This window comes from Drosophila willistoni, assembly GCF_018902025.1.
Source record: "Drosophila willistoni isolate 14030-0811.24 chromosome XR unlocalized genomic scaffold, UCI_dwil_1.1 Seg143, whole genome shotgun sequence".
Classification (NCBI taxonomy): domain Eukaryota; kingdom Metazoa; phylum Arthropoda; class Insecta; order Diptera; family Drosophilidae; genus Drosophila; species Drosophila willistoni.
The window spans coordinates 7,005,763-7,019,372 of NW_025814056.1; the positions used below are offsets into that span (position 1 = coordinate 7,005,763).

The 13,610-nt window shown below is 38.3% G+C and overlaps 1 protein-coding gene across 1 annotated transcript; it reads left to right on the forward strand.

Moving 5' to 3' along the window:
- Positions 1–11,713: 11,713 nt before the first annotated feature.
- LOC111518995 lies at positions 11,714–12,882 on the forward strand. The gene is made up of 2 exons (XM_023177499.2): positions 11,714–11,780; positions 11,837–12,882. Exons 1-2 carry the CDS (start codon positions 11,745–11,747, stop codon positions 12,716–12,718), a joined length of 918 nt encoding a protein of 305 aa, XP_023033267.1. The 5' UTR covers positions 11,714–11,744; the 3' UTR covers positions 12,719–12,882.
- Positions 12,883–13,610: the final 728 nt, after the last annotated feature.

Sequence of the window (13,610 nt, forward strand, 5' to 3'; positions counted from 1 at the left end):
CTTTACAACGACTTACACATACCATAATTGGGTTTGATGTGAAAACGCAGCAGGGATTTTTCATGGAAAAGGCAACCTAAAAATACAAAATTAAAATGGTTCAAAGTGTGAATTTTCTTAATTTTACTTTTTGGATTAATTGATACCCACACAGAAAAAGGGGCTTATTAGATCCGCAATTGATTCCATTGTGTATGTGCTTATGCGGTAAAATAGTTCCTTTGTAAAGCCTTCTCAGCCAATTGGTTGAACATAAACACAGGGAACCCACGCCCATCCACCTGGCTCTCCTTTGAAACCGAAAAGTGTTTTATTATTGTATTTATTTTCTTCGTTCGACTCTGGGCTCTGTGTTTTGATTTAACACCTCTTGAGGTGCTTTGGTTGTTGCGTGCCTTCTACCTGACCACACAGAGCCACAAAAACGCCCTCTTGTCGGATTCCTTCTAGATTTGCTCTTCGTCTGACTCTCCGCTCCATCGCATTGTATACACATTCCAAACGGCGAGAATTTTCGGGGGCCCAGGATCCAGGGTGATTTATAATTTTAATGATGTTGCCATTGCCTGGGCACAACAACAAAATCGCTAGCGCGTGTTGCTTCTGACACAGACAAGTGGTGTTGGCCAGGAGAGAACCTGTCCATTTTCCTTCCAAAAAAAAAAAAAGGAAAAACAAAAACAAAAAAACAATCTCTCATTCTCACTCGTTGTGTACTATGCTATATTATGGCTACATAGTATATGGAATATTGGCCTGCTTTTGTTAGTGGATATTAGTAGATATTGGAAGCCATTCGGTGAAAATGAAAGACGAAAACAATGTGCATAATTGGAAGCTTTGCACTTGAACCTAGTGCCGATTGTTTGCCTGTTGATTGAGCTGTAATGAGCCCTAAATGGATGTGCCTGTATGTGTGTATGGATAGGTGTGTATGTATATGTAAAATGTGGAGAATGAACATTAGTTGATGACCATTCACGGGCATTAATCGGATTTGAGTTGAAGGAGAAACACTAGTGGGAGTAGAAACGAGAGTACTTGGGCGTGCGTAACTGCAATTGACAAGGCCACGCGGCGTATGCTTAATGTTTATAGTAGAGAGCAATTTGCTCTGTTTGGAAGAGGTCTCTTGAGGATTGGTTGGAGTATTGCCAAAATGTCATCAATTTACTTTCGGTCTTTCCCATTTTCTTTATATACATACACATAAATACATACATATATCTTGGCTTGGCCTGGCTGGAAAATAAAAATTTAAGTGTTTCTTTTGAATTGAGTTATTTATTTGCTGATCTGTCAGCAACGTAAAACCGTCTCTTTTTTTCTTTTTGCTTAGAGTGGTGCTCAGTGGTCCATGGTCCGGGTATTAAACTCAATTGAAGCTTGGTGGTCAATTAGGCAGGCAACCACGACTCTCTCACAACAACGAACAAGAGAGTGGGAGAGTGCAAGTTTTGCCCCACATAGGTCAGATAATGCCTCTCAATCGTCTCAAAAAGTTAAACCACAAGGACTTGTGGACTTATTGAACACCTAAGAAGGATTTTTCCTTTGAAATCGGCTTATCAAATGTGGGCGTATGTATGAGACAGAAATGTTTTGTTTTGTTTTCTTTTGTTTTGTCTTCGTCTTTTGGAACGTAACACCTGTGCATGTTTCATTTGAACAGAGCAGTTAAAAAACAAGAGAGGAATAAGTGAATGACTGGAAATGAGAATGAGAATGTGACTGCGACTGAAACTGAAACTGGGTGCGTCCATTCTTTCATTATATTTGTTCAGCTCAGACACATTGATCTTTTCTAGCCATTGTTTGTTCGATTTGATGACTGATGATGATTCCGGTTCGTGGAATCAGTCGCACTTTTAAGCGCATTAACAGTGTCCTCTACCACACCCTCTTACACTCTCACTCTCCCTCTCCCTCACCCTCTCTCTTTCTCTCTGTTGTGTCTTTTGTTATTAAGCAGGCATTGAACTAGCCTCTTTTCTAATACTCTTTGTTCTTTGACAAAATTGCACGTAAAAGCATTAAGGTTTGTGTGTTTTCGTTTGGTAACCATAAAATCTAATATGCAATTTGTGTGAAGTCTGGTTGACTTGTTGGGGGCATTTCTCGCGCTGTACTCTCTACTCCACTCGTGGAAACTTTCCAAGTTGTCAGATGTCAGTTTTTGATGTCGTTTTTGGGCTATTGTCATTTGGTTGCGGTTCATTTTGCGTCCAATTCCCTCCCGTTACTCGGCAGAAGTTTTAGCGCTTAGTTTGCGGCACATTGGGCAGCACGTGGTGCGTGCACAACCACATCTACATTTACATCTACATATACATTCACATTCACATCCATATTGCCAATGCCAATACAAACGCCAACGAATCTGTCGGCTTTGAGCCTAAGACTTGGCCACCAAACACACAAAACGCAGAACACCAAACAAAAAAAAAATCAATAATCCTAGCAAGGAGCAATGCCTCAGCTCTCGTCAATAATTGAGCATAGCAACTCAAGTGAGTCAGTATGAGGGCGAGGGGAAGCCGAGGGTGTGGCGAGGGGGGAGAAGTTTGTTGGAGGCAAGTGGCAAACTTGTTTGCTTTTGGGCCCTGTCGCAGCTAATTTTTTATTCATTTCGCTTTTCATTGGATTTGTCGAGTGGGTAAATGGAAGGAGCAGAAGCAGGAGCTGGAGCTGGAGCTGAAGCTAGAAGCAACTGTTTGGCCTTTTAGCTGCCTCATTTATGCTGCTCGTGTTTCGGCCTTAATAGCTAAGCATATGTGTGAGCCAGAGATTTGTGTAACTATGGCACGCATTCAATTATGCATGATTGTTAGTCTCTCCGCACCTCACCTCTTTTTTGCTGTTTTCATTTGGCTGCCACCACTAGACTCCTTCCTCCACTCTAGTTGAAATGAAGCTCTCTGGAGAAGTTGTCCACCCCGGCAAACGGTCAGGCGACATTTCCTCTTAATTTTAATGAATACGCATGGCCTGGTCAGCTTATTAATTTGCCTTAATTGGCCACATCTTTTGTTTCTGTCCAGTCTTTCTTGGGCAAGAATGATTATGGGAATGGTCATCAGAGGGTATTTAATAATTGGTATTAATTATTTCAGCATAAACTGTTTTAATTGCCACACACATACACACACACACACACACACATTCACACGGGAATAAAGAGTGATTGTAACACCTAAGCATATTATCCTTCCTTCCTTCCTTCCTTTCTTCACACTATATAGGCTAAGTTTCACTTTCATCAGGAGCCTAATTGCTATTGTTCGACAACAGGAGAAAACAAAATACAGAAGAGAAAACAAAAAAAAAAAAAGGAAATGCCAAAAATGCAAATTTAATTAGAATGAATACTAAATGGTTTCTTGTGTTTAAAATACAATTTCTTTTACGACGTTCAAAACGAAAGCAGTTTTATGGGCATCCGCCTTCATCAACATCTACCCTCTCTCTCACTCACTCACTCTCTCTCCTTTTCTCCACATACAAGTATAGCCCATTCCATCACGATTCTTATACTAGGTCTCAGGTCTTTGTTTTCCTACAATTGACAGCTTGTACCGCTCGCTGTTTTTTCTTTGCTTTTTTTTGTTTGGTTTTTTTGTTTTTTGCATTTTGCGTGACTCTTGGCTTCGACATGCTAACAAGACTGAGAGTGACGCTGAGGAGACGCTGGCAAGACGATGTGGAGTTTGCCTTCTTTTAACGTGCTTTTTTTCTTGTCCACATCTTTTGGTTGTTTGTATTTTATCACCGGGCTCAGGAAGTACTATGTACGTACATAGATATCTACATACATATATATTCGTATTCTTATACATGCCAGCGACAACGTGACATGTTATGAAGAGAGAGTGAAAACAAGAAAAGGAAGCGAGATGGAAGGGGGGCGCGACAAAAACAAACCGAACAAAGGAAAACAAAAACACACACAAAATTGGATAGAATGTAGGTAGAATGCAGAACGAACTTGAAGTTCATTTACAGGTCGCCTTGGCGTTTCGCCTTCCATTCCAAGGAAGTTTTGTAATGGAATGGAATGAGAATGTCTTCGAAATCCTCGTTCTCCGTTTCAACTCCAGCGTGAGTGTGTGTGTGTGTGTGTGTGTATGTCCTGTTTTTGGCAGCAAAGTTAAACTTACTGCTTGACTGCTCTCTTTGTGTGTGTGTGTGTGTGTGTGTGTGTGTGTGTGTGTGTGTGTGTGTGTGTGTGTGTGTGAACGTATCTGTGTCTGAGTCTGTCTGGGTGTGTATGGCACCTGTTTGTTTTTCCCAAAGTGTTCTTTTGATTAAATATCAATGTAAACGCATAAGACGCTTGAGCACAGTTTAAACGTCAAAGAGCATTACATTACGGGGCGTTTGAGTTTGATTAATGTCTCTAGATTGTAGAACGATGAAGAAGAAAGCAGCTACGAAGGTAGGTGGAACACACACTAGATGGGTTGCCATTGGCTTTCACTTGAATTATGATTTTCAACCGAATAGATTGAGTTGCCGTCACCCACCAGTTTGGCTTAATGACATTGTCATGCCAATGTTTTGATTAGAAACAGAATATACTCTAAAATTCCACAAGTAAACATAGACATGGCCAAAAAAAAACTCTGCGAGGAAGACATACGCTCAAGTAAAATATACATTTCTGACAAATGTATTCCATTAACTTTAGTGGAAAACGGGGTTAAGATTAGGACGGATCAAGTCTGTAATTGTGCATTAGAGAAACTCAAAGTGGTATTCCAATTTGCAAGGACATTCGTTCTCTGGTGAATGCGATTAACTAATTTTGCAAAATGTTTGATATTTAACTTGCTAAGCTGAACAATCGAACACTTGACGACAATCAACACCCGAATTAATACTTGGAACTGGCAAAAAGACTGATTAATGAATTCCTGAAAACTATTTCTTAACCAAAGATTTACCAATTTGATGACATTTGTCATGGTTAATAATTCTGCCAATGCATAGAATAATGATTTTAATGGAGGTGTAACAAAATTTTCCAATTAAGGTTTTATAGTGGTTAAGTTTCCTTTTGTCAACCAATTTCTTGATGAGTTTTTCGAATGAAAATGAAATGTCACTGTCCAATTAAATGGCAAATGGTAAACACCTAGTTACAATGTCGTTGCTGCTTACACGTTTTGAAGCCCACACAAATCAAAACTGAACTAATACGCCCACTGCATGTTCTCGACTGTCATATTGGAGGTGGCCCAACTGCTTTGATATAGATACGCAGGGAACTTTCGTGTTCCCTTGCTTGTTTTGAGTGTCAACAAGGTTGATGTGGCTTGGACATTGGGAAACCCTTTTGTTATTTGTTGTTTTTTAGCCTTTCCCTGGTCGATGTCAAGTGGAAAAAGGTCAGCGCAGCATAAACAAGACACAGACAGAAATTATGGTTACGAGAGATTGTCAATTGTTTAAACGTGTGCGGCGATCCCCAAGTTGAGTTGAGTGACTGTTTCAGAAATTGCTTTCACAATCACAGTTCACTGGCCTTGCCTGGCACCCGCAGGAGTCGTACTCCCTTTAGCATTTGACTTTTGCACACGAATTTATTTGCATGCGTTTATGGCACTTTTATTTGACGGCCATTAAAATTGTTTAATTAGCGTTTTACAAGTAATTCCGGCAAATGTTCTCATGGCCTCTCACATGCTTTACGACAGCATTAATTATGCGGGTAGCATGAATGCCAGTTTTGAGGCGGAAGTGAGGTAGCATAGGTTATAAAATAAACTGAGAGAGTTGAGAGTTGGGAATTAAATTCCAACTGAGGGATCCAAATACATATACACATACATATAGAAAATTTTTGTTTTTTAACGGCATATGAAATGGAAGTGAGATAAACATTTGGAAATCAAGTTGAATTTCAAATTCTATTGCCTTTCATTTTCTTTAGCATACTTTTTGGGGGGGGGGGGCATACAAAATATTCCAAAGAGTTTCAAATAGACATTTTGAGGAGCGCAGAATAATAATAAATCTAGCTTTTTGTTCACCAACACCAACTATAATCAAAAGTGCTGAAATGTCCATCCCTTGAATGTTTACCCAAAGGAAACCCTAAGGGAAATGAAATGAGTCCCACAGACATTTTACACTTTGGAGTATGATAATAAGAGTTATTTCTGAATAGTTTTACATTTTCTGCATTATTTTCCTCAATGAAATTCGTTTAGTGTAGTTTTCGTTGGTCTTTTTCGATTAATAGAATTTCCCTCCCTCCCATCTTTGGTTGAACGAATATTTCAGATATGAGAAAGAGAACTTGAATTTATGAATTAATAATATAAATTTTCTTTAACAAGAATCATTTTCTTCTTCTCCATTGCCCTGCCCCGGATTTTTGGGAAATGCAATGTGGCATAACTTTTTACGCATAGCTGAGCTCAAAGGGACAGATTTAATGTGAATTATTTATGGTGAGCGAGTTTCTTATTCGGAATAGATACATACATACTTATATGTATATGTAACAGTTGAAACATAGTGAAAGCCATACAAAAATATTACTCATACCACGCGATGTTCAAAACAATACATGACCTTTAAAACATTTTCTTAATTTACCTTTTATATATATTATTTTGAATATAATTGTATAAAACTAACTAAATTGCTTTTGAGCTTTTATTTAAAGATGAGGCAAAAAGTTTACACAATATAATGTACTTATTAGTTGCCATAACAGTAAAATATATTTACATTGCCCCATTCATCGCAAAAATGCTGTGTTAGAGGCAATGGAAAAGAATTTCATTGCCATCGGTTGGGGTCGGGTTTAAAGCTCTGGCCTTTGGTTGGAAAAATCTGCGCCTGCCAGCCGGCACTTCAAACAAACAGATGTCCAACATAAAGTAGTTTGAAACAGGCTGAAGGAAGGAAGGCTGGTTGGCATAGAAGGGAAATCGTGCCGGGGAGACAACCCGGAAATGGAAACGGCAGAGAACGAGACGGAAAAGAAGTAAGGAAAAGAAACGGAGAGCCCGGAATAAGCCCACGTCTGAGCAGCATAAAAAATGTGTTCAAATACTTTACAAAATGAACATCGTCGTGCGTTGGGATGCCAATGCCAATGCCAATGAAAGTCGTTTTTAGCTGGATACGGGCAAAATGGCCAAAAAAAAAAACAGAAAAAAATTTTTAGGTGGTAGTTGTAGGCGGTAGGCAGTGGTAAGTGGTAAATGGTTACTGGTGTGGGTTGCCTCAGTTTGAATGGCAGATAAGTAGGTAGGTAGATAGGAAGGAAGCCAAAACGAAAATCATAGCTTACTCAATGCGGGAAGTTGTGGCCGCGTTGTCCCTTTTTTGTTTTTTTTTTTTTTTGTTTTGTTGTTGAGAGGGCGACAGTTTTCCGGCTGATACAACCAGATATTTATATATATATATATAGAAAAAGAAAAAAGAAGACGGAGGCAAAAGTGTGGGAATGCTGGGTCCAAAAATCAATTTGTTCGACATTTCTGGACTAATGCACAGTGGTACAAAGCAGTTAGTCGAATATATGAGAGTAGGCATAATGATATGCCATAATTCTGTCATTCCACTGCCTAGGTATAGGGAAATTTATGTCAACTAACCTCTCTATGTTGTTCAAGTGAACCTTTTGGAATATTTTGTTATATAAATTGGAATTTAAGCTTCTTTAAGTAACCAAGCTCTCATGATTCTGATGACTTTCTACTTGAATCAAGTACTCTTTGTCCTTTTGTAAGGTAAACAAATCTTTTAATACAATTGAATCGAATATATGTCGAATTATGCAAAAAAGGGGAAAAGCTTGTATCAGGAGAAAGCCAAAGGGATATATACTTACCATGGAGTCATGTTTGCACATAGATATATGTATATCTGTTTAAAGCATGTACCAATTTAGGTTTCTTTTACTCTCTCTCTCTCTCTCTCTTCCTCACTCTTTTGAATTCTCTTTTGTCTTTGCGGCTGGTTTTGGTTTTTGTTGATCATAAACTGTATTATTTATGCGGCACACTTTAGCAGCACATTAGTCGTTGGCACGTGTTTGCAAGAGCAGAACGTGGACCAGAACTAGAACCAATATAATATACCTAACGACAAGAGGAAACGAGTGGGGAGGAGAGAAAAGGAGATGGCCAAAAGAATGGGGAACCTTTTTGTTTACACTTACTTGGCCGCTGTGTGTAATCAGCGAAACAGGCGAAAAGATAATGATGGCAAAGCTGCCACCTAACTAACTGTGGCTCAAGCTTCTGTCACCTGCTCCTCCACCATTCGAAAAGAGAAAAAAAAAGAACCTACGAAAAGTTTAAAAATTCCTCAGCCCTCGTCGCCATCATCTTCATCATCTCTTGGTGTAGACATTGGCATAGGGCAACGTTGAGGGAGCAAGCAAATTCGGAATTCTATTTGGCTTTCATTGTGTCAAGTTTGGCCAACAAGAGATATGCTTTACATAAACTCTCGATAGATTACGCAACTGTGGCAAACTTTTTTTTTCCCAGTTTTCGCCCTCTTTCTTCTATAAAAGCAGACAAAAAAAAAAGCACCAACATAAAGCAATAATCTAGCACACACACACACACACACTCATATGCAGACTAGGGATTCGCTGGAGTCCAAGTCAAGTGCTATGTCAACTTTGCCCAAAAGTGAAATAAATCAACCGAGAAATGGGAAGCAGCCAGGAAGAACATTGCCAGTGAGTCGCTTCTCCTGCCTTGCCTTGCCTTGCGTTTCCTTTCTGCTGCTATCCCTCCCGTCTTGGTGGCATAATTTTCTATGGCAAATTATGCATTTGCCATACACAACCCGCGCACAAATTCAAAGGGATTCAATTTGGACCAAAATCGAACCTAACTTAAGGCTTTAATGTGCCACACACGTGTCTGCAAATATGAAGTTTGTTTTTCAACAAAATAAATTCAATTTAACTTAAGCCGCAAAATAGTTAGTTTGTTGGCATAGCAATTTTAACAAAGTAAAACAATTTCACAAGAAGATTTTCAATTTCATCGAATTTATGTGAAAATAATTTCAAAATTCATTGAAATCTAATGTAAAATTAATTAAGATATTAACAGGTAAATAAATAAACATTTTACTATTATCACTCTTGAGTGTAAATTAATCCCATTGAAATATTGGGAAATCAATCAACCAATTTCATAGCAAATAACTAAGATAATCTTTTATATTTTAAAATATAAATGGAATTTCAATTTGTCAATTTCAGTTTCACTAGGGTGTAAATAATAAAATTGAAATAAAGTTTTTGTCTATGAAAATGCACAAGTTATAAGATGTACAATGGCAGCTCTAGAATTGAAAACAGACTTGATAAATTGTAAATGAATAGATAATTTGGTCGACTTTTAGATTATCTGAAGTTATAACTTTCAGTGGGGCTAACAATACAGAGAAACATCTTAATTCAAGAGGGGGAAGAGGTTATTACGGATAACTAAAACTCGATATTAAACTAACAAATGGTTAATTTTAAAGCAATCGCTCTATTTAGAAAAGTTCGCTCACAGTTCGTGACTTCGATGTTTGTATGGGAGCTATATAAAATAGTGGTCCGATCTGGCTGAATCCACGATTTACAAGCGTACATGCAATTTTCAACTCTGTAACTCTTACGGTCAAGGAGGAGTTTGTGTTGATTCAGGCGGACGGACATGGCTATATGAACTCATCTCGTCGTGCTGATCAAAAATATATATACTATATATCTTTGGAGATGCTTCCTTCTATGCGTTGCCACTTCAGACCCAAAATGTACGTACCCTTTTTGCAAGGGTATAAAAATGTTTGGAATATCTTCTTTGAAATCGTTGCACAAAAGTGGCTCATTACAGTTGCGTCAACAAGTGCAGCGTAAACAAGCCAAATATTCATATTTTCATGCCATACACCCATAGCTATTGGTAGGGTGAAATTGTATATTAAAGTCACCAAAATGTATGTAAAAGGCAAAAGGACAGTCGATGTCCGTCTGTCCGTCCGTCCGTCAGCCCGTCCGTATGAACGCGTAGATCTCGGAGACTATAAGACAACAACAACAACAAGAACAAAAACAACAACTGGACCAAACTGGCACAAATCCTGCCGCAGGACAAAAAGATGGTTTTCTAAGATGTCCTTGACGATCTCTACATTTTGGCATTAAAAAAGTTTGGGTCATCAAAGGATCCGTCCTTATGAAAGCGTAAATCTCGAAGACTATATGAGATAGAGCTACCAAATTTAATATGTGGGCTCGTGTAGTATGTACATTGATTAAGTTTATTTCAAATTTTTGCCTCGCCCCTTTCCGCCCCCGTAATTTGAAAAAACTCGATTATCTCCCGTATTTTTTTACCTTATGCAATCAAATTTGGCACACTTAAATTTAATACTAATAACTAGCAAAATACCAAATTTAATCAAAATCGGACAAAAAATAGCCAAGTTATGCATAAACGTTTTTCCATAAGGCCGAAGTTGGCCGTTGGCTGGTGGGGGCGCTAGGGTGCTCGTATGCTTGATTGAGCGAGATACTAAGATATGCTTGTAAAAAGAATGAGAAAATGCATTTGTTTAATAAATTTCAAATATTTGCTTTACTGGTGCATGGTATACCTAAGTCGGCGAGACGAATGAATAGCTGCGTAGATCCAGTTGGAGTTCTTGGAGAAAATGCATCGGAAACTGGGGATAAAGTTTACAAAAAAAAAAAAAAATAATAATAAATAAATAGAAAATGGTAAGCCAGATAGTATCTACATTCTTTAATCGATCCCCTTTTGTCAAGTCTTTGCCTTGACTTTGGTTTGACTTAAATTTCAAAAAGGTCGTTAGCTAACCACTTGAAAAAAGCGTTGAAGGAATAATTTCTTCCATTGAACATCGAAAAATGGCAGATAATTAATTGGAAAATTTGCAATCCGAAGAGGACGTTAACGATGATATGTATATCTGGACAGTTTTAACATAAATTTAAAATTTTATAAAGTATTTTCTGATTTTTAATGTAAATTTTTAAAAATATACGGTAAGGAACGGTTAATAACACAACATAACCAGAGGGCCGGGGCTAACTTAACAACGAAGTTATTTCCCCGATTGTTGATATGGGAGCTATATGATATAGTCACCCGATCTTGATCAAATTTGGCACAGTCGTTTATAGGTGTAATAAACTCACTAATATTAAATTTCATGACAATAGTTTAGAAAATAACAAAGTTATTGAGAAAAGTCACTGTTCATGACTTTGCCGTTTATATGGGAGCTATATGATATGGAGGTCCGATCCGGCTGAATCCGAGATATATAACCCCTGCAGTATATACAAGCCTTAATGCAAACTTTCAACGGACGGACGGACGGACATGGCTATATGAACTCGTCTCGGCGTGCTGATCAAGAATATATATACTTTATATGGTAGGAGATGGGAGGAGAATTAATATACCCCATTTGCAAGGGTATAAAAAGAGACAGAAATATTTGACAATTGCTTACTGCTCAGCTTATTTTCGAAAGTATCTAGTACTTTCGGCTAGACGGAAGCAATTCACATATTTTTGAGATCCAAGAAGGCCTGGGATGTTTGTAAAATTCGACCTGGTCAAGGGGGTACAGTACTTCAATCATTCTACTTCGTAAACTCATACAGTCAACATCAAAAATAAAACAAAAACTTTGCTCTAATTCTGAATATCAAAAAAGAGAAAAACAAAAGTAAAAATATGTTGACTGTTCAATTGATCATGGAATCCGGAGAGGTTAGTAAACGTGAGGATATTACTTTTCATAATCGTGACCAAGTGTTCTTTTCCAGCAATTGGTTATGAAGCTCCCGATCTCATCTAGCATATACGAGCTTAAGAGAGAGCTGCAGAGTCTTCTCAATATTCAGGAACCATTGGAGATTTGTACTTCTGATGTAACGTTGGCCGATTCAGTTCTTTTAACAGAAGTTGCTGGTCCAGGCAACAACGAACAAATTAAGCCGATTGTGTCTTGCTATGAAGGCAACAATTTTGTGTGCTTGATACGATTTTCTCTTGAGGCCGAGGATATCGCGCTTCCACTAGTCGATAATTCGGTGTCAGACTCAAGTATCGAAGTTAAAGTTGAATCTGAAATGGAAATGGAACCGGATGTTACAACTGGTCAGCACCCGCCATACATGAACATCCTGCCAGAGAAGAGGCCGTTTATTGTGGTAGTTTCTTCATGCGCAAAGAACTTTTCCGATCTGTTCGAAGGGTTCTTTGATATACTTTTGCGTTTCGGAGACGTTCGGAGCTTAGATTTCAATGATGTCACTCCGGTCGCTGAATACCATGGCCGGCTGTACATCGCAGCGGCCAATGAAGAGACCAGGGAATGGGTGGCGAGCAGCGTGTGTTCTATAGGGCTCTATGAGGCCGCTGGTTTTATAGACTTCCTGCACCTGACAGCGGCCAGAGTTACTTGGCCAAAGGTAGAGACTTGTTTGCTGCGAATTTTCACGCTCCTCGAACAACAGAACTCTGATATAAAGACGGAGAAGTGGGCTGTGGTGAGCCGGGAATATGTACCCCCTACAGTCACAAATGTTTGCCCCAATGAACAGGTTTACATCTGGATGGATGTGGACAGTGCGGATATCATCAAGGAGAGATTCAACTGCCTTAAACTATGTTTTTGGACGATCGTATTCGAGTTTCGCGATTAGATGACTTTTATATATATTTATTTTATCGATATCGCGCTTTATATTTTGAAATGCTAAAAAAAAAGTTACGATTACGGCAGATTCGTTTGCCTACCGATTATTCTGACTGGCAACGGTCAAATAGTTTATCGTAATAGAAAAATAATAAAATATAATAATAATTTAAGGACGTTGCTTTACTACCGAAACGTTGCCAAGTGAATTTTCAAACTCACTGTTTTTCCCCGATCGTTGGTATGGGAGCTATATGATATAGTCACCCGATCTTTATCAAATTTGGCATAGTCGTTTATATGTTTAATAATCTCACAAATATTAAATTTCATGACAATAGTTTAGAAAATAACAAAGTTATTGAGAAAAGTCAGTTCGTGACTTTGCCGTTTGTATGGGAGCTATATGATATAGTGATACGATCCGGCTGAATCCGAGATATACAACCCCTGCTGTATATACAAGCCTACATGCAAAATTTCAACTCTGTAGCTTTAACGGTCTAGGAGGAGTTTGCGTTGATCCAGACGGACGGACAGACGGACGGACGGACGGACATGGCTATATAAACTCGTCTCGTCATGCTGTTCAAGAATATATATACTTTATATGGTCGGAGATGCTTCCTTCTATGCGTTGCACACTTCTGACCAAAATTAATATACCCTCTTTTTCAAAGGTTTTAAAAATGTTAATTGCTTGGTTTTTTTCCTGGCTAATTATTTTTTTTTGTTTTTAGCCCTTTTATTTTCGTTCAGCGACTTAAACATATTTCTATTCAAAATACATATGTACATAAGTATCTATATATATAGAGGGTGTGATGAAAGCGGGGCCAGGATTTAAAAAAAAAGGAATTTTATTTTAGTGTACTTAAGATGAAAGCAAAGTTTTAGAC